Genomic DNA, 27,757 nt, shown 5'->3' with positions numbered 1-27,757 from the left:
GCCTGTCACAGAGATCAGATTGGGGCAGAGAATCAATCTCTGAGCCTTCTAATGCTCCGATGTGGTGTCTGTGTAAGCACAGTAAGGAGGGAGTTTAGACTAACCTGTTTGCTTGTTGGAATTAGTACAGGGTGCAATGGGCACATTTTAAAACACTTCATCGGTTAGAATAACTATCTTTGTAATTTACTGACTTTACGAGGGGCGTGTCAGCTGCCAAAGAATTAATTGTGCTTCAGTGTCCAATGAACTGTTACCATAGAAGGCTGCTGTGCGGAGGCGGGAGGGGGGGTTATTTTTGAATGGTCTCGTACTAAGGCAATCCACCAACTGCTTTTTGTAGGACCCATCATTACACATAGGCAACCTTCACCCTGGCATTACCCCCCTAATCATGGCCTGGGGCAGAGAGGAGAGGCGGCCAAGGGTGTACAAAAGCAAGCCTGCCCCTATACAGAGCCCACAACAACAGTTCCTGCCCCACAGGGCTGGGTGCAGCTCCCTGCTGAGAGCGTGGCAACCTGGCACACACAATTGCAGTGTCATCCAGTTTGGCCTGGCTTCCCTTTCGTCATGGAGGGGCAGCCGTGCGAAACCTGAGTGGCGCAGCAACCTCATTCACTAGGTGTCAATGACCAGAGTGGGGAGCCATGCCCAGCCCCGCAGGGCAGGAGCTATCGGTGTGGGGTGAGAGCAGGGCAGGCTTGCCTTTGAACACCATCGCCCCCCATTGGGGTCTCCCCTCCGCACCGAGCTAGGAGAAGTGTATGTTTGCTTTGGGCCAGGGCCCGGTGATTGGTTAATCCAGCCCTGGATGTGGCAACCCATCTAGAACCTTCCTGCGACCCACTGGGGGGTCAGCACCCACCATGGGAAACGCTGCCGTAGAGAAGAAAAATTAGGCTTCCTTCAGCCAACCTACAAATAAATGATGATTTTTTTTTTTTTAAAACCACATCAGACTTTAGAGGAATCGGCGGCTGTGCCAGGGATCCACCTATAATCAAAATGCGCTGGCAAAGATTGAGCTGGTAAAGCCTGCGTAGGCTGCCAAAGCTCGTTTCTCTGTATACAGCATACAAATATTTACTGTAGATATCCCTGATGCAGTAACTACCCATTCCTAGCTACCAGACCCTGTGCTGATTAATCCAGTGCCTCGTTTTCAACATTCATCACTCCAGATTTTTCATGCTGACTCTCTGCTCTTAGCCAGCCTGCAAGAGAAGGATAAAAATTTGCAAGTGAAATGCTGGGGTATGTGGTTTTTTGGGGTTTGGGGTTTTTTTGTGGGGTTTTTGGCCTACTGGCACTTTATCTCATAGTTTAAACTAAGAAAAACTTTGCCCAATCAGGAGCTCAAGGCCCATACATAGTGAGCACATAGTGTGCAGATTGAAGTTACCTTCGTCTTTAATACAGAGAGGTGGCCCATGGATACTACAGGCCCCAACAGGCAATGCTCCAGCTTAAGCAGAGCAGCCTCCATTGGGCTCAAGACAGCATGCCTTGTCGAGACCCATCATCTTTGCAAGCACCATCTTCGCATACACACTTAACACCAACACAGAGCTCCTCATCTTAGTAGTGCTTTACAAGCAGGAGCTAATCAGTACCGTCAACCCTCCTGCGAGACAGATAAACATCTTTATCCCCATTTTGCAGATGGGGAAACTGAGGGAAAGAGAGGTAAAGTGACTCATGGCAGGGCCCCTCAGCACCAGAGATATTACTGGTACTCAGGAATTGCTTATATCAATATCAGCTTTGTAATAAAGCAGAATGAAAAACTGCCTATGGGGGAGAAAGGCTGCCACCTTTGAGTGGTAGGAGACCAGGGCAGAGCATGAGTAAGCGCAGAAAGGAGCTCCCCTGGGCAAAGTCCATTGACTGATGCTGCTTGTTTGCCTGCCCCCAGTGTTTTTGGCTCATGAACATTTTTCAGTGGTGTAAGAGAGGAGTTTGGAGTAGCCCAGTTTCCAGTTGCACAAGAGGTGATGGGCCCTGGCTGCTAACTGGGGTTATCATTCTAGGGCAGGGGTAGTCAATAAGCAGACTGCGGGACAAATCTAGACCACCAGGCACTTTTGAATGGACCTCAAAATCTATTTATTTATTTATTATATTATTATTTTTATTATTTTCTCTGGAGTCTGGACCTTGACCAAGAAATTTGGACCTTGACAAAAAATAAATTGACTACCCCGATCTAGGGTGAAATGGCACAGGAGCCCACTGAGGGTGGGAAATGGTTAGCCTAAGCAATAGATGGAAACAGACTCATCACACATGAAGGGCTCTGCCTTGTATTTTCGGAACAGACTGTTGCTGACAATGATTTCCCCCCCCTCCAATAGGTTGAATCTTACACCTCAGACCCCCTGGTCTACCATGGGGGCATGAAGATCTCCTTTGTCATCCAGCTGATGAATGCCATTGCCAAAATAGAGCGATCCCTGCCTAAATTGACTCTACCAATCTTGGTGCTACATGGTTTGCCCGACAAGCTCTGCGACATCAAAGGTTCCTACTTACTGATGGACACCGTGCAGAGTCAGGACAAAACACTTAAGGTCACCTTGCTTCTTGTATTTGAAGGGTGTAATGTTGTGCATATCAGCCTCTGCTTTGCTCAGTGTAGGCTTAAGGATTTGACTGAGTCACTGTCAGAGCAGGTGTCAGGTGCTGTTGACAAGAGTGCAGAGCATGGGAAAATGTCCGATTCTGGGAGGTGCTGAATACCCAAAGGAGTTGAAAGAACTTGGCACATTCCAGGATTGGGCTCCCAACCAGGTAACCCAGTGCCCCCAAACTCTGCGACTGGTCAGGCTGCTTTCACACCAGGCCCACCTCACTGCATAAAGGTATAGCGAGAACGTTCCAAAAGCAGCTGAACAAAAGCCATTCCACATCTGCTCATTTGGAGAGAGCACACAGCTGATTAACCAATTGTTAGCACATGAATGAACTTGAAAGGGAGACGGGGAGACCAAGCAAAAGCTTTTGTTGTCAGAAAAATAACTATCTATCTCAGGCATCAAAAGAGTGAAATTACACCCAGGATTGTGGGAACGCCTCCCATTGCGTTTACATGCCAAGGGTGTGATTAATATTTCCTGCCTCTCATTGGGTTGAAAGCCTGATATGCTGCAGTTGGCTCACTGGATACAAGGACTGGGAAGGCGGGTGTGAGACCCTGAGGGAACAGTTATATCCACTGCTTAAGTGCATGAAAGCAGCCCTCGCAAGAGACTTGTGCTTCTCAGCATACACACTGTATAGGGATTAAAATAAAAGAGTGACAATGGGTCTGCATGGCTTTGATTCCCTTACTAGAGGGCAGTAGGCAAAGGAATGTTCTGCCTGGGTACGGTGGGTCTAGGTTTGATAACATCAATACCATCTCCAGAGTCTGCACTATTAAACTCCACTTGCAGCAGAGGGTATGGAGCAGCATGGGGCACTCAAAGAGAGTGACTAGAGCAGGGGGACTGGAGCCTGGCTCTCCCCTCTCTCAGATGGGTGCCCTAACACTGGACAATAGAGTTATTCTAACTGTCTCTCTCTGGCCCAATGACTGTTTAAGTATTTATCCACAATGGAACAATCATTGGGTCAGAGAAAGAGGGAAGTGAGGGAAATGACTCTGAGGTCCAGTGGTTAGGTCGCCTCCTAGGAGGTGGGAGACTCAGGATCCAGTGCTCAGAGGCCGCCTACGGGGTCAGGTCCTGCATGCAACTCAGACGGCCAAACATCTGCCTTCCCCACAATTCATGAATTGCTCCGGGGCTCAGGCAGGAACTAGGTGTCCAGATGAGAGTGAGACAGCAGTGCAAATGCCCAGAGGCCAAAACTGAAGCACAAAGGGAACTTGTACCTAGAAACTTAAGCACCAAATGAGTTTAGGTGTCTAAATACTTTAGTGGCTCTGGGCCCTGGAGCCTGGTTTTTCAAAGGTGATGAGCTCTCCCAACTCCAGCTGAAGTCAGTCAGTGCTTCACGTGCTCAGCATTGCTGTAGAAAGGTGTCTTAAATCGGGAACCCAAAATCAGAGGCCATTTTTGAACATGTGATTATATGGCACATTCTCCTGTTGGTGGGTCTCCCCCATATGGAGAGGGGAATGGAAAGAACTGCAGGAGAAGGAATTGAGATTGCAACACCGCAAACCTGTGTGGAGACGACAGGCGTGAAACCTGAGAACTCCTGTTAACTCCCTTGCTGAAACTGACTAGACCTCAAGTTGGTGGCATCCCTTAATATTCATAATTCACCATATCTAAGAAATACAGGAAGACCGACGAGACGTGTGCAGGGCATGTCAGGATTGTGGGCACTGGCGAATGGGACCTAAGGGCTGCTTTGTTCTTTGGGGTTTTGTCTGAACCTGTGTTCTTTCTCTGATTGCAGGTGTATGACGAGGCCTATCATGCTCTCCATAAAGAGCTGCCTGAGGTCAGCACTGCTGTGTTTAAGGAAATACTAACATGGATTGGTCAGAAAGTCTCGGCAGCTGGAGGACCCAGCCACACTTAAGCCACCTTGTTACCTTCCCAATGGTCTTCTGGGGATGGAAGTTTTTGTTTGTTTGGGTTTTTTTTAAAAAGTCTCTCTGGAAAAGATTTAACTTAGAGGGACTCCTAGGATACTTTGCTATGAATAGCCATTCCTATTACATAGGACGGAGACTCCACTCAGTCATTTAAAGAGGCCATTGCCCTAAAGCAGGAAAGGGGGTTATGGCAGTGGAAGAAGTCACTGAAAAAACTTTCCAGGTTGGTTATTGTACTACAAGGCTCCTGTTTGCAAAAGCCCCCCCCCCTCCCCGCCACCCCCCATGTTCTTTGTTTTCTCTGGAATTCCTGATGTGCCAAGGCTGTTTTTATTCTGCAATAATCTTTGGAATGTTCAATAGTTCTGCATCTTTCATTTCATTCCGTTTCTAATCCTGCGGAGTACGGTCCCCTTCCCTGCTCCCGCAGTTGCAGAACATACTGTATAAGAAGTCTTTACCCTTGAGAAGGGAACACTAGAGAGAGTTAGCAAAGAGAGCTTGGGGATGGGGAGAGAGGAATAATTCCATACTTGAAGGTGAAAAGCTAATTTTCTAGGTCAAACCAATCTGAAGCAACCTCTTTTAGCACGAGGCCTGAAGGGTAGGGACCTACCCTACCAGTTTGCACTCTAGAAAGACATGTTGTTTAACCGCTGTTTAATTCCCAGCACCAGAGCAGAGTTCACAGAGGAGAAGGACTATTGTAGAATAAGATACTTAAAACCTACTAAGCACACACAAACTGTGTGACTTCCAGATACCAAACCCTCTCCCCTCTGCAAGATGAGCTACTCTGTGCTACTGATACTTAAGATGTAAAGTCAAAATTTTATTTAAGAGGAAATATTAATATACTATATGGTGTGTATCTTGGCGGCCCAGAGAGCTGCCACTGAGGAAGGGAGCAGAGTCTGAAGAAGGAGCTAACTGTCCTCACCCCTGCACTGTTGTAGCCATGGCAAGGTAGTCCCACCATGGTCCATTCCTCTCATAACTACTCTACAGCAATCATTTGGCCTTTTCCCCTCATCAGCTGGAGATGGCCAGAAATGCTAGTCAAGCTCAGAACATCTAGTGAAAGGAAGGGCATTGAGACGGCTGACATGTACCCTCACAGTCCACTTATTTAATAAGAGCCTCATAATGTTATTAGGTTTCCCTGCAAGCTCTTCCGATTCTGTGAAATGATCATTTCTTGGGTGGATTCTCCTAGACTTAGCAGCTGTGTCTTAGCTGGGTGGCAATGAAGGGTCACACTTGCTCCTGAGAGTTAGGTGGGCAGTTAAAAGCATATCATAGAGCACACTAAGTAGCCAAACATCTGTATCTGAATATTGGGGCTACATAGAACAAGCTGTACAGAAGGATACTGATGAATTACCACAAAGACAGCTGCCACCAGAAAGTTCGTAAATCCAGCAGATTCTGATACTGGTTGGAAGCTACAGATCCAAATGCCAGAGCTCACTGGTCTTTCATACCAGCAAGGCTAGAGGAAGACTTCTAGGAGAACTTTCAACGTGAAAACTCACTCACGTGGCAAGTGAGCTTGCATCAACCTGTTTGCCTTTCCTCTGGTAGTTATGTTACAGCTCGTGTACACAGGGAGTCAACTGCCAGAACTGTACTGTTATACCACTGTGGTTATGCCGGTATAAACTCCCTGTGTGGACATACAAGTATCCACACAGTTATAGCAGTGGACACTCTTAGATCAGTTATACTGGTATAATTATACCAGGATAGTTTTGCCAGGCAATGTCCCATGCAGACATGCCCTTAGTAATAGGCCTCTGCCCACATGCAAGGGAGAGTTTAGTTTTTTCCTCCCACTCTCTTAGGCGTTTCAACAATAAGTCCATCAAAGTTCTGCAGAGGGTGCGGGAAGCATTTCGTCACAGGGAAAAGCAAGTATCCTCCACGGTTTCCACTGTAGAGGGGGCATGTGTCTTACACAGGCATTGTACAGCAGCTGGAGCTATCACAGGTCCTTACTGCTCCCTTTCCAACTCTGCCCTGGAGGAGAGTAGGGCAGTATTCCCATCATGACAGTTTGGTGCCGTCTCAGTGGCTTGTAAGGCAATGTACCACTATTACACCAATATTTCACTTCCCCTTGAAGCCCATTCTGGCAGGACACAGGAAAGGTAACCTTGTGCAATAACAACAGGCATCAGAGACTGACTTTCATGAGCTCAGACCTGTTCTCTAATAAGGGTTTGAGAAGTTAATGGAAGTCATCCTTGTGCTTGCAACTGTGTAGTGCATCTAATCAGAAATGCTGTTCTTTACAGATTGGCTCTGGCATTTGTACAGCTCTAGCTTCCTGGCTGCAATCTGAGAAATCATTATAGATCTCAGCAGTTCAGCTCGACTTGAATTTAAAATCCTGTTCCAGCCAATCAACTGCTACCACCAACACCTGTAAACCCCCTACAGTGGCTTTTGGGTATCAACACAAGGTGAAGCTCAGGCATTGCATGCTCAAGAGTGTCCAGTGAGCTGGCTTGTGGCAACATTTTTCTCCTACAGGTCGGTCGTTCCCCCCCCGCCCCCCCCACACACACACACTAACCATGAGCTGGGAAGAGACGGTGAGCGTGGAGACATTGCAGTGGTGGGAGACCCTGCCTACCTCTTAGGCCTTGAGCATGCATTAGGGTAGGTGTAATCATACAGTGATATGTGCTAAGGTGACATAGGGAGTACTAGAAATATTTTATAAATAAAAAGAGGTGATTAGAAGATATGATTTTCAAAAGCACCTAATGTTGTCCTGAGTCTGCTCCCATTGACTTAAATTGGAGCAGAATTAGTTGAGTACTGAGCTCTTTTCGGGGGGAGAGGGGAGAATCCTAAATGAACAAGCACTTGAAAGAAAGAACTAACCCTACAGTGTGATGGTCGCAGCCCTGCTGCTCCCTAGAACCTGTATGTGGCCATAGGAAGTCCTGGGGTCAGTGCCTTTGATCAGTTCTGTTCTTTAGCCTGAGAGAGAGCTGCTTTCTTCCTGAGCTTGGAAGCAATATGTAAGAAGAAATGAGGATGATAAAAAGAAAACCTGTCCTTCTGTCCAGCTAAGCTCAGCAAGGTCACACAGGCAGGGGAAGCTGTGTTTGAAAATAAAGCGTTCAGATGACATTTGGCAAAACTGACATTTGCTGCTGCTCTCAGACAATTTTCTGAAGCACTATCTTTTGGGAAACTGGGCCTCAGGAAGACCTAGCTGAGAAATTGAGGGCCAGTTTCTAACAGACTTGAATAGAGCTCAAATCTCACTGTTTAACATAGAAACAGAGCCAGACCCTCAGGTAGTGTAAATCAGTGTTTTTTCGGTATAGACTTTAAGATGCAGGTGTAAATTAACATAGCTCTAGTGAGGTCATTTGTGCTACACTGATTGACAGGAGTTGGGGATCCGCCCCACATTTAAACTCTTGCTGCTATAGTTGATCCATTGCCACAGGTCCAAACTGGCTTAAACTGGCACATTTAGTCTCCACCATGTCCTAGTGGAAATCCCTTCTTGAGCAATTTCATTAGCAGCAGGAAGATCTGCCACCAGCAGAAATGTAATTAAAACCTTTATTTTCAAATATCATGGACACTTTATGGGGAGCACTGCTGGCCTTATGAACTTCCAGATTGCTCTGCTGAGACAAATGGGGATAGTTTCCCTCTGAGTATAGAATGCATTTATGACAGAGCAATAGTAGTCTGTAACTACTGTATATGCAGTATCACTACAAGTACCAAGCATAGCATCAAAAGACCATACTCATAATGTGTAATCCACACAGTTTTCTATTTAGCCTGCTCTTTTTATATTGGTCACCCTAGCACACTGTCAGCATAAACCTGTAGAGATCACTTATTTTTCCAAGTAATTTCTGAGCCCGTCATTCCATTGTGCTCCAGTTGAATATAATATATACACATGTGCATACATGTATTTTCAGTGGGAAAAGTGTGTACAAGTTTAGGATTCTTTAAAGGAATACAATGTATATTGCAACTAATAATAAAGTTATGTTTTCTGAACGTGGTGTCTTTGGGAGCATTATTTGCTGGTGTCATCAGATTATAGCAAAAGAACAGTAGAAAGAGGGGGGGTTATTAAAACACTTCAGGTTTTTCGGGGGGGGGGGGGGGGGGGGAGACAGCTGAGCCACAGATATTGCTGAACTGCAATCTCCAGTGTAGCAATATAGCAGGTGCAGCCTTACCACGTGTCATCTTGTCCTAAACCTGCAATGTAAAGGCTAGTTGGGGTGGGAAGGTCTACACCAGTGTAGCTATACCACAGTGTATCTAAACCCGGTCTATACCTAAAACTTAGACTGACCTAGCAACATCACTCAGGGGTATGAAAAATTCACAGCCTCGAGAGAAGTAGTTACGTCAACCTAAACCCCAGTATAGACACCATTAGGCTGACCATCAACCTTGTGATTGCCTCTCAAGAGGGTGGATTTACTATTGTGACAGAAAAACCCCTTCCATCACTGTAGTAAGTAAGTGTCTACACTACATGGACATACCCTCACATTTGCATCAGAGAAGCTTCACTGATGCAAGGAATCCAAGTGTAAACAAGCCCTGAGCATTCCGAGGCAGGGCCTGTCCTTTTGTTACATGTTTGCACAACCCCTAGCAGCATGGGGACTGGATCCTGATTGGTGACCCTACCATTACCGTAATCCAATAAACTGCCCTGGTGCCTTCGCTACACAGCAGTGGAGGGTGGGCGGGGGGAAGTGTACTGTAACCCACACAGGAAGGGACTGCTCACCTTTCCCTACAGGCCAGTTTTCAAGGGTTTATAAAAAGCTTTGAAAATATGACTTGGGCTGAAATTTACCAAACTAGTTTTTAACCCCACGATAGCGGTTATTCTACAAATGCTGAAAGCAACCCAGAAGAGTTTGTAATATTACAGTCGTAGAAATATTTTAAAACACAACCTTTGGCCACAGCTGCAACTCAGAACCAGGTTTTGGGGACTGGGGGATTCTCCTCTGAAACAAAGTTTAGGGGGCTGGTAGTTCCCAAGTTGAGGTTCACTTGGCCCCTTGTATTTGTTTACATTCCAGGGGCACCCTCAGAGTGTGGGGGGCTGCTCTCACACATGAAGATACAAGCCCTTCCCCAAAGACCTTACCCATTTACTTGAGCACCTCCTTTTGATAACAAAACCCTTTATAAACTAGGGCCCCAATCCTGGAACTGGCTCTGCACATACAAACCTGCTACGCTAGGCAGAGTCTGCTGAAGTCACTGGGGCTCTATAAAGGCCAAGAGATCCAGCCACATGGAGAGCTGTAGGATCAGGGCCTACATACATAGCTGCACAACACTGGGCAGAGAGGTGGGTTATGGCCAAGAACACAAGAAATATTTTCCTCTCATGCTCCAGCCCCGTTTACAAACAGCACTAGAGGATCTTTGTCCAAGGAGAGCAGGGAATCGCCCAGTTTGAAGAGGATTCCATGCTAGACAGGCCACACACACACACACACACACACCCCTCCATGGGACTCACTTTACATACATGCTTGGTACACGTTATTACTAGAGTGGCCAGGTGTCCCATTTTCAACCAGAAAGTCTCGTTGAAAAGGGGATCTGACGGTGTCCGGTCAGATCTACTGACTGGACACCCAAAATCCAGTTACTGCAGGCAGAGGAGACAGGGAGGCCCAGAGTCATCACCCATGCCATACCCTACTCAGCCAGGATCATCTCCTACCTGCATTGGGTGGCTGCAGCTCCCAGCCCTGGCTCTGCAGGCAAGTCCCTCCCGCCCCACATAGGGAGCGGGTGGAGAGGGGAAAAGCAGTGAGCGACCGAGGGAGGGGGAAAGAGGAGTGGATGGGGGGTGGGTCCTCCAGGGGAAAGGGCAGGGCAGGGGAGGTTCTGGCACTCCTGCTGGAGTGTCTGGTTCTTAAATATTACAAAGTTGGAAACCCTAGTTATTATAGCTGCTACTGTAGAAGGGGAAGTGCTGACTCAGCATTCCTAAGAATTCAAGGCTCTGGTTTGAGCAGTCAAAATATTTCAAACCTGATTTGTGACCAGAAACAAGTAATTGAATAGTTCTGGGCCTCAGTCCCCAATCTGTTAAATCAGAATACTCCTCTTCCCTTTCCCCAGCCCTGTGGTCAGTCTTGGTATTTGTCACAGCTTGGGCCTAAACGCAAAAGTAATTAGCTGACAAATGTGCACAGTGCAGTGGGAGTGGGGAAAAGCTGCTTTGAACTGCAGTGACAAGGAAGGCACTGGTTGTAGTGATCTCAGCTGCAGGGGGTTACAGCTTTGCATGCTAGAGTAGGGCAGCAAAGACAGACATTAAAATCCAAGACTGCTGGCACCACCAGAGTATCACCCCACTCAGTAGCCCATGTGTGCTAAATGCATTGACCAACATAAGAGGAAGCGCCCCATTCATTGAAGGTGAGAGGCTGGGGAACACCTTGAAAATGAAACCAAGTTCAGGGCCTCACGTGGGACAACAGTGTCCAGGCATCGAAGAGGGGCTAAGAACACACATCACAAAGGTGTGCTGAGGTCCTTTTGGTTTTGGATTATGTCCAGCAAAACCCTTTGCTTGGCTAGAAAAAAAAAAATCTAGGTGTAAAATGCTGTCAGGAACTCGGTGTGGTCTCTTATGTAGGTGAAGGCTGGAGAGAGACTGTCAGATGGGAAGAGAGTTTCGGGGGGGAAGGGTCAACCCAGTAAAATGTCTGGGATCTGCAAGGCATTCCAAGCCATTTTCTATCTCGCCTTTGCTAGTCAGGCAGCCCCCTGCATTCCAGTAAAAGCCCTTTCAGACCCGACTGAAAGTCATGATACTGAGTTTCACTGAACTCGCCAGGTTCAAAGAGAAGAGGGGCTGGGAGGGAGCTAGCCCACATTTTGGGGGGAACACTGCTGCGAAGGAAACATGTTGTGTCTCAAGGCAAATGGTGAACATGGTGGGATAGCTGTTGTGTGATCCCCACTGAGGAAAAGCCAGAAGAATCCTGACAGGTTCCATTGGAACCATGTAGCACTAGAAGGTCAATCAACCCGAGTCAGACACCGCAGTGGGAGATGAAGAGATCAAAACTGAGATTAAGTAGAGTGGGTGATTTCCATGGTTTCTGTATACTCGCTACTTAAAAGGGGAACACGTGAGCTGCATCATCACACCTCAGGGTATTGTGAGTCTGACTCACTCCTCTCTCATTTCCTCCTTATTCTAAGGGGGAACTATTTGCAGCTGGTTTATATCACATTACAACCCGACCCACCCATGCTGACTCAGTTATGCTAGCCAGAAGTAGCAAGGGTCAGGTCATAGCTTCTCCATTCCCTGAGCACATTTTAGGGATGACAAGTTTCCTTCCCCACTCTGAACTCTAGGGTACAGATGTGGGGACCTGCATGAAAACCTCCTAAGCTTACTTTTACCAGCTCAGGTTAAAACTTCTCCAAGGTACAAACTATTTTACCTTTTGCCCTTGGACTTTTGCTGCCACCACCAAACATCTAACCCGTATTTATTATTTGGAAAGAGTTCGTTTGGAAACATCTTTCCCCCCCAAGATCCTCACCAAAACCTTACACCCCCCTTCCTGGGGAAGGCTTGATAAAAATCCTCACCAATTTGCATAGGTGACCACAGACCCAAACCCTTGGATCTTAAGAACAGTGAAAAAGCTTTCAGTTTCTTAAAAGAAGAATTTTAATAGAAGAAAAAGTAAAAAGAATCACCTCTGTAAAATCAGGATGGTAAATACCTTACAGGGTAATTAGATTCAAAACATAGAGAATCCCTCTAGACAAAACCTTAAGTTACAAAAAGACACAAAGACAGGAATATCAATTCCATTCAGCGCAGCTTATTTTCTCAGCCATTTAAACAAACAGAATCTAACGCATATCTAGCTAGATTACTTACTAAGTTCTAAGATTCCATTCCTGTTCTGTCCCCGCAAAAGGCATCACACAGACAGACAGAGACCCTTTGTTTCTCCCCCTCTCCAGCTTTGAAAGTATCTTGTCTCCTCATTGGTCATTTTGGTCAGGTGCCAGCGAGGTTATCTTAGCTTCTTAACCCTTTACAAGTGAAAGGGTTTTTCCTTTGGCCAGGAGGGATTTTAAAGGTGTTTACCCTTCCCTTTATATTTATGACAAGGGAGCAAGCAGGCAGGTTGTGAAGCACCTCTTACTTCTGTACCCAGACCGAAGGTCCTTGCAGCCCACGCAGGGGTATAATGTGCACGGGGGTAGTTCTGACTCTGCTACACAAGTGTCTAGTCCAAGTAAGAGGATTGCTCTCCATGAAAAGCAAGTGGACAGATACTGAAATCTGGTAAATCCAACCCCCTCTATCATCAGCCTGTCTAAAAAAAGCCACAGAAAGTCCCCAAGGCTTGAGACCAGGAGAGAATCCCTGAGGTTCCAATTTATTATGCTCATGTAAACCTGTGGAAACTGGAATCAAGGCAGGATCCAGATCAGACCGTGGCAGAATCCACACCACCATTTGAAGTAGACGCTCTCTGAGTAAGGTCAACTGCAGTTTGGTCCTCTGCTACAATAATCTCTACTGGTGCAGTGTCAGTGTGGGCAGGGAGCGTTCATGTAACAGGCAGTGGCAGAAACATCCCTTCTGTCCCACTGTACAGCGGGCTCCGCTTAGGTACTGGTCTGGTCTGCTTTCTCCACTCTATGCTGCACATGCTATTGAGCTCAGTTGTGTGCTATTTTCTCAGCATCCAGTTCTACCACAGAACTGCCCTGCAATGAACTCCTTCAGCAGCCAGTGTGAGCATCATTTCCCCCCGCTCTCCTGCTGGTAATAGCTCACCTTAAGTGATCACTCTCGTTACAGTGTGTATGGTAGCACCCATTGTTTCATGTTCTCTATGTATATAAATCTCCCCACTGTATTTTCCACTGAATCCATCCGATGAAGTGAGCTGTAGCTCACGAAAGCTTATGCTCAAATAAATTTGTTAGTCTCTAAGGTGCCACAAGTACTCCTTTTCTTTTTGCTGGAGTAGGGTGTCACTTGGTTCAATAAGCATTACGGGGGAGGGGGTAGAGAGAGAAATCAAGGGCAGTGCGAGGACACTGCGTGAGCTCTGAGCTCACTGCAACCAAACAGAACCGGAGGGGCTGCTCCCTCTTCTGTAATCTTAGAAATCTGCACAAGAAACAAGTGGCTCTCAGCCGATAGCCTTCTCTATAAACACATGAGCTTGCACACTTGCCCCCCACAAGTAGGCATATGTAGAAGCCGCACTCTCAGAGAGGAAAAATAAGTTCCTGATAATTGTCCAAGAATTAGAAAGGACAGGAGCAGCATGCACATGCAAAAGCCTTTTGTGCTTTGAGGTTTTTCCAGCAGGCAGGAATGACACCATCACCACCTGGGGCTGTGCAATCTGTCACCTAATTAACCTTGGGTTTTTTTCCCCAGCCTTTCTAATCTAATCACTGAGCCTTTATGCTTTAAAAAAAAAATCTGTTTTCTCTTGTTATTTTGATACATATTTTCTCTTTAGGTTCCTACAGTTAAAACAGCAGAGGCGATACAGAGGAGTTAAGTGTTGTGCTACTTGATATTAGACTATAAACCTTTGCACCAGGGGTTCTCAAACTGGGGGTTGGGACCCCTCAGGGGGTCGTGAGGTTACTACATGGCGGGTCGCAAGCTGTCAGCCTCCACCCCAAACCCCGCTTTGCATCCAGGATTTATAATGGTATTCAATATATTTAAAAAGTGCTTTTAATTTATAAGGGGGGGGGGGGGCGCACTCAGAGGCTTGCTATGTGAAAGGGGTCCCCAGTACAAAAGTTTGAGAACTACTGCTTTGCACTACTGTAGCACCAATCCTTGAGCTGCCTTATACATATACATTAAACCTTTCTATGCGGTGGGGAATAGGCTTTTCCCCATCTTACTTATAGGACAATTGAATCAGACCCCTAGTCTGTGTCTTGAAGGTGGAATGATCAGCACAAGATCAGGTCATAAGCATCTTGCCCAAAGTCACACACCATGTAGAACCCACAGGCTCTGCCAGAGCACTGCTCTGATCACCAGACAAACACTTTTTTCCTGTCACAGGTGGCTTCTTTGTTTACCACACCTTTCTGAAGCACAGTAAGCTCTCCAGCCTATGGCTAATGGAAGCTTTAGGTTACCCATTTCCAAATGGATGCAGAGCATTTGACCATCTACCACATTTAAGATTGCTTTGAAAAGAAGGATTGTCTCAAGTGTTGTGGGGGGCAAGGCACTGCTCCTGGGCACAGGTGGAAGAGAAGAGAGCTCAGAGACTCCTATTAACCCTTCCATTGCATACTGGAGTAGGGTTCTTTTGTCAGAAGAAATGCAAACTACACAAGCAGCTGCCTAATTATTTTGAAATTAGCTTCAGATCCCAATTACAGGCACAATTCTATGATGGTAAACAAATTAGCAGGTTCTCCAGGGTCACTGGCTCCCACTTCCCAAATGGGGTTTTTAAATACACAGTGGCAGGCGAGTTCCGCATGCACGTTCACTGACGCAGCTCAAGGCTGCCCACAGGAGCCCCCAAAGCAGAAAAAAGGCAACGCACCAGTGTCACTGGTATGCCTGGCTCTGCTGTTCCACTTTCATCACCCAGATAGCGGGCGCTGCTGCACACAGGGCCCAGCTCTCTACTTCCACAGGTAGGAGGAGCAGGAGACTGGCAATTGAACAGAGCTTGCCAAATTTTCCCAGGGTAGCAGTGACAGAGTCATAGTCTAGGTACAGCTGTCAGGGGGCCTACATGAAGTAAGTGTTCTCAGTGCAGTTCTTTGCGGGATATCTGTCCATATCACAGAAAGTTTCCCCCACAAGCGATACCTTTATTGGCAGCCAAAGCAGCTGGGCAAATGAATGAATGGGCCAGAGAGCGTAAACAGCTGTCTGGTGCCTACCAGTGATGAGCGTGTATCTGCTGTGAGGGCTTGTACTCATACCGTCTGTGCTACTATGTACTTATCTGTGGATAATAGACAGCTGGCATGCTCCAGGAGGACCCTGCACAGAGGAAATGAGGTTTCTGCAACTGGGGGGTCTTTTTTCTGGGCCCTTGTCCATTCACACACCTGTGCAGAGTTCCACTGGATGGCATCTACTGACTCCTTCGACACCTTGCAGCAGTGGGCATTGTCTGAGGTTTTCTGCTCTATGACCCCTCCTGATTCCCTCATTTTGACCCCCAGACTTGCACCCCCTCATTGTTTATACTTTTTTTTTTGTCTGCCATGATCTGTTGATATCTGGGTTCTGTGGCCCCTCACTCAGCCAAGGAGAATGTCATTGCTTTGGTGGGCTCCACTGACCAGTCCCAGTCAAAGAGACTGGCACTTTGGAGGAGCATTACAAGTGTGTCATTAGAGGAGAGAGGGAAACTCATCTACAGAAAGTCCAATTCTATTCCATTTCTACTGCAATGTCCAGCTATAAACAGTATCACACGCACCTTATTGCCTTTTTTTTTTTTTTTTTTTAAGTCCCACCAGCTTCTAACCCGTCACTAAAAAGCATTTTAGTTTTCATGGTGTTCTATCCCCCCTCCCATCCCCCCATTAATTAAAGTCTAAACTCTGCCCACAGCTCCCAAGAGGAGTCCTGGGATAGAAGAGGTCTAAACTTTGTTCACCTTGCCCTAATAGGCACTTTATTAGAAAACTAAGGTAGCCTAGGAAGTCAGTCAGGGCTTCCTATAACAGCTGAGGGTTTCTGAAAGCCACACCCCACAGCTCTAGGGGTAGTGACAGCATCTGCAGATCTCACAGGCTGTTCACTCTGGAGCCCAGAGAACACAGCATACCCCGATGAAAATTAGGGCTGTCAAGCGATTAAAAAAAGTAATTGCAATTAATAATAGAATACCATTTATTTAAATATTTTTGGATGTTTTCTATATTTTCAAATATATTGATTTCAGTTACAACACAGAATACAAAGTATACAGTGCTCACTTTATATTATTTTTATTACAAATATTTGCACTGTAAAAATGATAAACAAAAGAAATAGTATTTTTCAATTCACGTCATACAGGGACTGTAGTGCAATCTCTTTATCATGAAAGTGAAACTTATAAATGTAGATTTTTTTATTACATAACTGCACTCAAAAACAAAACAGTGTAAAACTTTAGAGCCTACAAGTCCACTCAGTCCTACTTCTTGTTCAGCCAATCACTAACACAACAAGTTTGTTTACATTTATGGGAGATACTGCTGCCTGCTTCTTGTTTACAATGTCACCTGAAAGTGAGAACAGGCATTCGCATGGCACTGTTGTAACTGGCGTCACAAGATATTTACGTGCCAGATGCGCTAAAGATTCATATGTCCTTTCATTCTTCAGCCACCATTCCAGAGGACAGGCGTCCATGCTGATGATGGGTTCTGCTCGATAACGATCGAAAGCAGAGCGGACCGACGCATGTCCATTTTCATCATCTGAGTCAGATGCCACCAGCAGAAGGTTGATTTTCTTTGTTGATGGTTCAGGTTCTGTAGTTTCTGCATCTGAGTGTTGCTCTTTTAAGACTTCTGAAAGCATGCTCCACACCTCGTCCCTCTCAGATTTTGGACGGCACTTCAGATTCTTAAACCTTGGGTCGAGTGCTGTAGCTATTTTTAGAAATCTCACATTGGTACTTCCTTTACGTTTTGTCAAATCTGCTGTGAAAGTGTTCTTAAAACAAACATGTGCTGGGTCATTATCTGAAACTGCTATAACATGAAATATATGGCAGAATGTGGATAAAACAGAACAGGAGACATACAGTTCTCCCCCAAGAAGTTCAGTCACAAATTTAATTAATGGGGTTTGTTTTTTTAAATGAGTATCATCAGCATGGAAGCATGTCCTCTGGAATGGTGGCTGAAGCATGAAGGGGCATACATAAGTTTAGCATATCTGGCACATAAATACCTTGCAACGCCGGCTACAAAAGTGCCATGCAAACGCCTGTTCTCACTTTCTGGTGACGTTGTAAATAAGAAGCAAGCAGCAGTATCTCCCATAAATGTAAACAAACTTGTTGTGTTAGTGATTGGCTGAACAAGAAGTAGGACTGAGTGGACTTGTAGGCTCTAAAGTTTTACATTGTTTTGTTTTTGAGTGCAGTTATGTAATAAAAAGAATCTACATTTGTAAGTTACACTTTCACAATAAAGAGATTGCACTACAGTACCTGTATGACGTGAATTGAAAAATACTATTTCTTTTGTTTATCATTTTTACAGTGCAAATATTTGTAATAAAAATATAAAGTGAGCACTGTATACTTTGTATTCTGTTATAATAGAAATCAATACATTTGAAAATGTAGAAAAACATCCAAAATATTTAATAAATTTCAGTTGATATTCTATTGTTTAACAGTGTGATTAATCGAGATTAATTATTTTAATCGCAATAACTTTTTTTGAGTTAATCGCATGAGTTAACTGTGATTAATCAACAGCCCTAAATATTACTGTGTTTCTTTTGCTTATGTTTTTCCATTCTAAGCACCCAACGGGTACTGGCATTTTTAAAATTTACCTGGAATTCCAAGGGTGTTTCTTTGTTATTTATCCTCACATAGGAAAGGAAAATAGGAAGGAAAGGTTAAAAAAAAAAAGAGAGAGAGAGAAAAAAGATAGGGTTGCATCCCTTCCCCCATTTATTTACAATTTAAGCCCCTTAGGGCAGGGCCTGGTCTCACCTGTCATAAAGCACCTGTCATGTTCAACCTTGGTGCTGTAATAACCAAGCAAGCAAATCTCTTTGATGCTGAAAAGCACAGTGGAAATGTTAGCTAGGACCACCACACTGCTGTGGGGACTCAGTGCTTAGCTCAGTTGCTCTTTGAAGATCCTCTTTGTAAATTCTATCATCCAGTTTCATTACTAACCACACCTAAAATGAGAGCAAATGGCATCTTTGGTCCATAAGCGAGAGTTTGTTTGACAGGTTGTCAAGCATGCGACATGGGGAGAGGGGTGGCAAGAGACTTATGAAGTTGTCAAAGTCAGTTGCAGGCTCACAGAATTTGTCAGATCACTCTGTTTATTAGCAAAGCGCTTTGCCAATCCACCCAAATATGTGAGCCCCCTGCAAAAGCTCAAGCTAACTTATTTATACAGATAAGCAAAGCCAATTTAACATAAGAGACAAAAGGAAGCAGAAACTGACAAATATACATACATATCTTATTTGCATACTAACATTTACCAATCTCCTAGCTCAGTAGGAGCTCTAAGTTAATTAGTTGGAGGACCCATTGTCTCACACTCCTTAATGTTTCTCTTCCTGACAACTATATTTCAACAAATCCACCAGATGCATTTCTTTAATGAATTATAATTTCAATATAATTCATTCTACTTTCACAAAGTAACGGACAAGAGGAAGGATGATCCATTGATTAAAGCACTAGCCTAGTATTTAGGAGACCTCAGGGCTGGCCTTACCATGAGGCGAACTGAGGCGGCTGCCTCAGGTGCCAGACTTGGGGGGGGGGAGGGCGCCACTAGGCACCCTCCCCAGAGTGTAGAAAATTGTGTCTGCTGCTGGTGCATATGTATTCTCTCTGCTCTAGATGCACAGAGATGGTGGAGTTCTGTGCTGGAGGAAGGAGGGCACAAGAGACATAACAGGCAGGCAAGAGAAAAGGGGAGAAGGAATAACAGAAAGCAGCAGGAGCTGCAGGGAGAGAGAGAGGAGGAGCCTCTTATGTACCTCTCTTGCACCCCCAGGAGCCTGGACTGATTAACACCAGCTTCTTAGGGAGCTTCCTATTTTCTGCTGCTTCCCTGAATCCACTTGAGGAGAGACCAGGCAGTCAACTGAAGTAGTAGGAGCCAGTTAGGCCCTTAAGACGCTGATATCTTCCTTCACTCAGGCCCTGCTACCAGCCTGCTTATTTGTCCCCTTTAATTGAGTGTTGAGAGCCACCATAGCTGGCACAGAACAGCAGTTATGAGTGAAAGAAGAAAACGCCCCTCTGGGGCAGCATTCAGAAAAAGACAGAAAGCAAAGGAAGCATTCTATCTAAGCAGGAAGGAGATCTCCTGAGATATATAGACACAAATGTTCATGGTGAGCCTTCCAGCCCCAGTGAGGATGTGAGTGGTGAGGAGATGCCTGATCTTCCAGTTAGTCAGAGTGCAGGTGACCTGGCAGTTACTGCAGCATCCATATCTCCTCTCAAATGGATGTAACCATGCACATTCCTGAAGAAAAGTGTAGATCAGAGAAGAGTGTGATGGAGGAACAAGAAACAGCTGCTGCTGAGTTTAGTTCCTTAAGTCTAGGATGACCCAGGACTGTGGACCCACTTGAGCAGTAGCCTGAGGGACTTCCTTGTACTGCATGGGCCACAGCAAGTGAATAACTTCATGTTCCCCAAAGACAATGAAAATAGAAGTTTCCATCCAACACATTACTGGCGTGAAATTCCCAGGGGTGACAAAGTGGAGAGGCCATGGCTTATGTACTCAAAAACCCAGAATGCTGCATACTGTTTTTGTTGCAAACTCTTCCAGTCTAATGTTCCAGCCACATTGGGTTCTACAGGAACAAAGGACTGGAAAAATCTGGCTAGAAATCTGGCATGCCATGAGAAGGCAGCAAATCACCAGAGAAGCATTCCATAGGTGGAAAGAGCTTGAGATGAGACTAAGGTTAAAGGCCACCATAGATGATCAGCATCAAGAGAAGATTGCATCAGAGTCTCTTTACTGGCAAAATGTTCTGAAAAGGCTCATTGCCATTGTGAGAATGCTTGCTACCCAAAACCTAGCACTGCGTGGCACTTCAGATCAGCTGTATGTGCCAAACAATGGAAACTTCCTTAAAATTGTGGAGCTGATGGCCGAGTTTGATGCTGTACTCCAGGAGCATCTAAGAAGAGTCACCACCCAAGAAATGTACACACACCACTACCTTGGAAAAACAATTCAAAATGAGATCATACAGTTACTGGCAACAAAAGTCAAACAGAAGATTGTGGCAGATCCGAAGTCAGCAAGATATATTACTCCTTATTCTGGACTGCAGACGTGACATTAGCCATACAGAACAAATGACTTTAATGGTGCGTTTTGTAACAACCAACAGAACCTAGTGAAAATGTCCCTGCAATGGTGACTGTCAGAGAGCATTTTCTAGAATTTATTGACATTGATGATACCACAGGAGGTGGTATGACAAATGTGCTTCTTAAAAAGCTGGAAGACATGGGAACTGTGATAGCTGACATGAGAGGTCAGGGCTACGATAATGGTGCCAACATGAGAGGAAAGAACAGAGGAGTGCAGACACGGATCCGAGAGTTAAACCCTTGAGCTTCTTTTGTCCCATGCAGTTCTCATTCATTGAACTTGGTGGTCAGTGATGCAGCATCAGCTTCTAGTGAGCCGGCTGAATTTTTTAATGTAATTCAAAGCATCTATGTATTTTTCTCTGCATCAACTCATCGATGGCAAATTTTGAAGCAACATCTGGGGACATCCTCTCTGACATTGAAAGCACTGAGTGCCACACGATGGGAAAGTCGAGTGGAGGCGATAAAGCCTATCAAACATCAAATTGGGAAGACAGATGATTCCATAGTTGCCATTACGGAGGATAATGCTATAACAGGAACTGTTTGTGGGAGAACAATGGCAGAGGGAAATGGAATCACCAGAAACATACATAACTTCAAATTTCTGTGTGGCTTAGTGTTGTGGCATGACATACTGTTTGAAATAAATGTTGTAAGCAAGAGACTCCAAGGTGTTGACCTTGATATATCTGGAGCAATGGAACAACTAGACAAAGCAAAGTCATACCTACAGTCTTACCAGTCAGATGAGGGATTTCAAAACGTTCTGAAGAGTGCACAGAAGTTGGCAGAGGAACTTCACACTGAAACTATTTTCCCACCCATTCAAGAATACAAGAGTCACTGAAGAAAAAGACATTTTGATTATGAGGCACGGGATAATCCCATAAGAGACCCCAAACAACAATTCAAAGTTGAATTCTTTAACCAGGTGTTAGATTGTGCAATGCAGTCAGTTGAAGAACGTTTCATGTAGCTCAAGGAACACAGCAGGATATTTGGGATATTGTACGATATTCCAAAACTCCTCACTATACCTGAAGAAGACCTGCACCAGCAATGCAGGGCACTAGAGACAGTGTTGACACAGGATGAGATGCGTGATATTGATGCGAGTGATTTAGGTGATGAACTGAAAGCCCTTTCAAGATACATTTCAACAGGATCAACTCCAAAGGCTGTTCTGGAATATATGTGCACAAATAAGATGACCACCCTCTTTCCAAATGCTTTTGTTGCTCTGCGCATACTTCTAACACTTCCTGTAACAGTTGCCAGTGGAGAAAGCAGCTTCTCCAAGCTGAAGTTAACAAAAACACATTTACGCTCCACAATGACACAGGAGAGGCTGGTTGGCCTTGCAACCATCTCAATAGAGCATGAGCTGGCCCAGGCTGTGGGCCTTCAGGAAGCAGTTCAAATCTTTGCAACCAAGAAGGCACGGAAAACACCACTTTGATTATTCAAACAGATAAAAATGCCAGTGTTCACTTTGCAGACATGAAAAGTTACATTTGCTGTTCAGGTGCTTGAAAGTTAAGTGTTACTTAAAATTGTTGAACAAGGCATTTTAAGTTGTTAGTTCTCCATTATTGGGGTAGGTAGCAGAGCAGTACCATGAGAGGAGAACAGGAAGAAGGCAGAATTGAGACCTTTCAAAGTTTTGGCCCAAGCGAGGGGGCATGGGGACATCATTTGAGCTCCCCGCCTCAGGAGCCAAAATGTTGTGGGCTGGCCCTGGGAGACCTGGGTTCAATGCCCTGCTTGGGCAAACCAGCCTCTCTGCGCTTCAGTTCCCCATCTATAAAATAGGGATACCTCAGAGGGGTGAAACATTCAGATACTAGAGTAATGGAGGCCATATAAGTACCTAAGATAGGCAGACTGGTGAAAGGTCTGAACTGCCACCACCTTTAAACATTGATGGAGCATTTTAATTTAGAAGATTCACTTATCGTACGATATAAACCAGTAACACTATACAACTGGCAAATAGGTTTTTATATATTAGGGCTGTCAATTAACTGCCGTTAATGTGTGAGATTAATGCACAGCACAATTAACACGTTAATTTTTTTAACGCACGTTAATCGCAGACCCTCTGGGCATGAGGGAAGCATGAGCTGCTCTGGAGAACCTACATCTGGTCAGGCACAGTAACTAAAGCCACCACCAGGAAGAGAAGAGGCTAGAGAAAGAAGTGGTTTTCACCCCAGCTCCAGCAGAGAAGTGGAGATCTTGACACACACATACCCCACAGTGACCATATTTTTTCAAGTAAAAACAGGATGGCCAGGAGCTCACCCGAGCCACCCCCCACCTTGCAGAGCTCACCTCCTGGGGCTGGGGCTGACCCTTCCCACTCCAAGCCGCCCACATCTGGGACTAAGTCCCCTGCTGCCCACAGCTAGGGCTGGGCTGGGCTCTCCGCTCCAAACTCTGCACTGCCCAAGGCAGGGTCTCCCCTCCGCCCAGCCCTGTGCCACCTGCAGCTAGGGTTGATCCCCCCTTCCCCGATGCTGCCTGAGGCTGTCCCTCCACCCCCCCCGAGCTCAGGGGCTGACCCCCACCCCCGAGCCCTGTGCCACCCGCAGCTAGGGCCAGCTCTGCACGTCCCACGGCTGGGGCTCAATCTCCTCCCCTTCCCCCCGTCCTCTGCTGCCCAAAGGTGGGGCTGATTGTCCCCTTGCCACCCGCAGTGGAGGCGGATTCCCACCCCCCCCCCCGAGCTCCGCACCTCCCCCGCTGAGGTTGATTCCCACCCGCCTCCCCCCCCACACTCTGTGCCTGCCCTCCCCAACCCCGCAGCTCTACGCCACCCAGGGATCAGCTCTGAAACCAGCACTGCCTGCCAGCAGCAAATCTCTCCGCTTCCCTGCGGGCGGCCAGTGCTGCCTTCAGCTGACCCCTGGCAGCAGCCGCCACCCTCTGCTCTGCCTTGCAGCCAGGACAAATGCCCAGTTTCGGCAAAAAAGTAGGGACGGCCGGGACAGAGCTGAAAAAGGGGACTCTCCTGGCCAAAATGGGATGTATCACCACCCTAGCCAGCCCGGGCCTATTGTTCCCGGCCAGCCCCTCACTCCCGGGACCAACCCCCCTGCGCTGTGCCCCATTGCCCCTAGCAAACCACTAGATCCAGGCGTACCCCACAGAGAACATGGGGCTGGTGAGCTCAGCCTCCTTGCACCAGCCTCTCCTCCCCGGCAGTATGAGTCCCTGAGGTAAAATCCACCCTCCCTTGCAAACAGGGGCTCACTCAGCTGAAGGGAGCCGACCTAGCTCAGTAAAAGGAGGTGAGCCTGGTGAGCCCAGTACCAGAAACCACCCTTCCAAAAACAGCAACAAGACACCTCCCTCCCCCTCCTCCTGCACAAGTTATTGCTGGCTCCTCCCCATTGTCATCTCCTGTCCTCTCAGACCCTCCTCCTGCACAAGTCATTGCTTACTTCCCCCCTCCCCGTCTTCCCCCAACACTGAATGCTTGTTTGTCTGAGTGATTGGCTGAACAAGAAGTAGAACTGAGTGGACTTGTAGGCTCTTAAGTTTTACATTGTTTTATTGTTAAGTGCAGTTCTTCTTTTTTACATAATTCTACATTCATAAGTTCAACTTTCATGATAAAGAGACTGCACCACAGTACTTCAAGGAGGTAAACTGACGTTTCTTTTTTACAGTGCAAATGTTTGTAATAAAAATATAAAGTGAGCACTGTACACTTTGTCTTCTGTGTTGTAATTGAACTCAATATATTTGAAAATGTAGAAAACATCCAAAAATTTAAATAAATGGTATTTATTATTGTTTAACAGCACGATTAATTTTTTTAATCACTTGACAGCCCTAATATATATATATATGCATTATTAATAGGACATTAGATGGCAGTGGAGAGTAAAGTAGGACTGTAATTCACACTAAAACCACCTACAGAGAAGGATAGTTCATAAAGGATGAAATAGAGATACATGCATTCATTTTTCTGTCACACGTGGGGAAGGCAACATGGGCACCTGCACGGTCATCTCCAGAAAGGGAGTGGGGTCGGGGGGACAGAACACGAATAGGAAAGCTGGATTATAAACCCTATTCATCTTTAAATTTTGCCTCAGTTTTTCCTCCAGTAAAATGTGGATAATGCTTGTTTGCCCTTTGTAAAGTGCATTGAGGTCTGTGAATGAAGAGTACCAAATATTACCTATCCTAGCCATTGCTAGGAATGCCTGCAGTGGCAGACTCTTCTAACAGATTGTCACCAAGAGAGGAAGGATCAGGTTGGATAAGGTGAGAGAGACCCAGGCACACAACTGTCATGGTTACAAGGCTAGCAGCACCTTTGGCCCTCTTCTGGGTCTCCGAGTGCTGTCCCTCAGGCATTAGGCCTTGTGCCATTATTTCCCCCAGGGTAGGATACCACAGTTCTCCGCCTGCTAGACTGGGTGGTGAGCTACAGCACCCTGTGGTGAAACCATGCTTACCTAGCATGCCCAACTGGGTTTGGGTCCGCACACAGTGCCAGAAAAAGAAAAGGAGGACTTGTGGCACCTTAGAGACTAACAAATTTATTTGAGCATAAGCTTTCGTGAGCTACAGCTCACTGCATCGGGTTTACAATGGCGCCAGTGGTGCCATAGAGCCAGGCCATGCTCAGAAGGGGCCCAGGCCTGCTCCACTTGCACTGTGCCCTGAGATCCCACCAGCCTGCTGGCTCCCCACCCCCACCCACCACTTGCTCCTCTTGGCCAGCCCGTCGGCCAGCTGACGGCTCCTCTCTGCCCTGTCGCCCCACTCACCAGCTTCTGCCTGCCTCCTGGCCGGACCCCAGTGCACCTCTGGCTCTGGTTGGGCCCCTCCAGGCAATCGGGTCTTGAGGGAGCCTGGCTGGGGCAGGCCCTGGCCTGGCTGATCATGCCACTCCCGAGGGGCTGGAGCAATTCCGCATCCCGGGACCAGCCCTGGCTGCACTGCTGGCTGAGCCTGGCAGACACAGTCACCTCCCAGAGGGCCGGTGCGTGTGGCCAGGAATCAGGGCATGGGGGAGTGGGTCTCTGAAGGGGTGCTGCTGGGCTGTGAGGGGGTAGGGAAGAACTCTGTGTGTTGGGGCAGGCGCTGGATGTTGTGCATTTGTGACAGGGTTGGGGGGGCCTGGGCATAATGAGTCCGGGGGGGGGGCCTCTGGCCACTGGGAGTCAGGGGTGTTGAGTGCAGGGGGCTGTGTGGTGTGGCATGGACCCACCCCCCGAGGGGAAGGGGCATGCTGGCAGCACAGGACCAGGCAGGCCATTGTGTGTCTGGCAACTGCCGGTTTGTAAATAGTGCCCTAGCACTGGGCTGGGTGGAGCAGGGTCAGCACTCCCATGCCATGCCCCTGGCCATCCCCTTGCTCTGGGGACTGACCCCCCCACGCTATGCTCCACTGCCCCCAAGGGGGCCCACAAATATGTTTGGTGCTGGGCCCGCAAAAGTTTAATCCGGCCCTGTCTGCACATCTTTCCTTTGGGAGCAGTGGTGTATCAGTGATCAGCCAGCTTTCTCAAGCCAAAGTACTGTTTAATCTTAACAGTTGAAACAAAGCACACCATAACAGAAAAAAAAAAAAAAAAGTTACACAAACCTAAAGCCCCATCACCCTGTGGTATCTGGCCAGGCAGGCTTTGCTGCTTCAGACCCACCAGCAGAGTCTGACTATCTCAGTCTGTTCTCCATAAACAGCTCTCCAACAACCACCTCACCCTCTCTCCAGTGAGTGACTTTAACAGTTTAGTATCCTTTTGATCTTCTTACTTCCAGCCTTGGCAACACAAATCTTGTAACTTTGGCTAGAGGCATTATCTTTTAATGACCCCTCCTCTGTTTAGTGTGAGGTTGTTTATCTGGAGCTATTGTGGTGCCTTCCTGCTTGTTTCTTAACAACATGACTATTAAATGAAACCAACATATGCCTGCAGTAAGCATTCCAGTAATCCAATACAGCCAGACGGTAACTCTCCCAATAGCCAGGTCACATACAGTGTCTATAAATTATTAGAGATCAGCCCCATGCCCTTCATGACTCCTTGGGAGGTAGAATTTAATTTAGGCATTGGATTAGCTTTCTCTCTCCATGGGACTAAGTCAGGCTGTGGATGCTCTTCAGCGCCTGGACTATTTCCAGAAATCCAGATGAAAAAATTCCTAAGAGATCAATTAAGAGTTTGTATGAATCTCCTGATATGCATGAATGTCTAATTACAGAAAACTTGGCGAAGAAATCTCTTTAGCCCAGAAGAAGGTGAATAGTCTAGCTGAGGAAGCATTTATTCCATCTCCCAAGAAAATGTCTACAGAGAAGAAAGTATGGAGGGACTGGGGAGAGGATTTAGTGAGGCAGCTAAGGCTACAATAAGAGAGAACTGTCAGGACAATGGCTAATACTATTCCTTAACTATTTTCAAGTTTTAAGTAAGTTTCCCTAAATAAGAGAGAATAAAACAAGACTCAGCCACTCAAAGGCGATGGACCAAATCCTGCTATCCTGAGTCAAAGTTACCAATCAAGTCAATGGGACTTCAGGTTTACTGAGGACAGCAAGATTTTGCTCTAAATTTCTTTCCACAATTATTGTTTTTAATTTAAAAACTAGGTTTTCCTCTGGAAAATGGTGAGACCTGCACAGCTTTTCTAAAAGCAAAGCAGCACTCTGAATAAGACTTCCACTTAGGAATAGATTATGTGCCATATGCAAGCTCACATTACAAATACATTATCATCTGAAGTTACTGCTTCCTTCACTTTGGATTGCAGGTTGGTTTTCTGGCAGGAAGCTTCTCACCACTAACACCAATGGAGCTGCGCCTGCATTAACAACATTGGGATCCCTAATGGAGATAACCTCCACCACTCACTGATGTTTTTACCACTGTGTCTTCTAACCCTGCTCAAAGCAGATGTATGTGACATGGTGCTAATGTCACTGGCTGCAGGAACTTAGTCTGGACCAGTGCTCACACAACTTCAGAGGTGCTGGAACAATCTTTATAGTGGGGAGGCTGAGAGCCACTGAACCAAACTGTAAATCCTGTAT

The 27,757-nt window shown here is 46.3% G+C and overlaps 1 protein-coding gene across 6 annotated transcripts in view; it reads left to right on the top strand.

Moving 5' to 3' along the window:
- The window catches only part of MGLL (monoglyceride lipase), an 82,930-nt gene extending 74,334 nt beyond the window's left edge, over positions 1-8,596 (top strand). For all 6 annotated transcript variants that reach the window (XM_043550830.1, XM_037904064.2, XM_037904068.2 and 3 more), the window contains 2 exons: positions 2,358-2,573; positions 4,411-8,596. In XM_043550830.1, the coding sequence (XP_043406765.1) occupies positions 2,358-2,573; positions 4,411-4,536 (342 nt within the window). In that variant the 3' untranslated portion in view covers positions 4,537-8,596. The remainder of the gene's footprint in view (positions 1-2,357; positions 2,574-4,410) is intronic.
- Positions 8,597-27,757: the final 19,161 nt, after the last annotated feature.

This window comes from Chelonia mydas, chromosome 7 (assembly GCF_015237465.2).
Source record: "Chelonia mydas isolate rCheMyd1 chromosome 7, rCheMyd1.pri.v2, whole genome shotgun sequence".
In the NCBI taxonomy this organism is placed as follows: domain Eukaryota; kingdom Metazoa; phylum Chordata; order Testudines; family Cheloniidae; genus Chelonia; species Chelonia mydas.
Note: the sequence above shows the minus strand (reverse complement) of the source record. Positions and strands in the feature narration are given on the sequence as shown.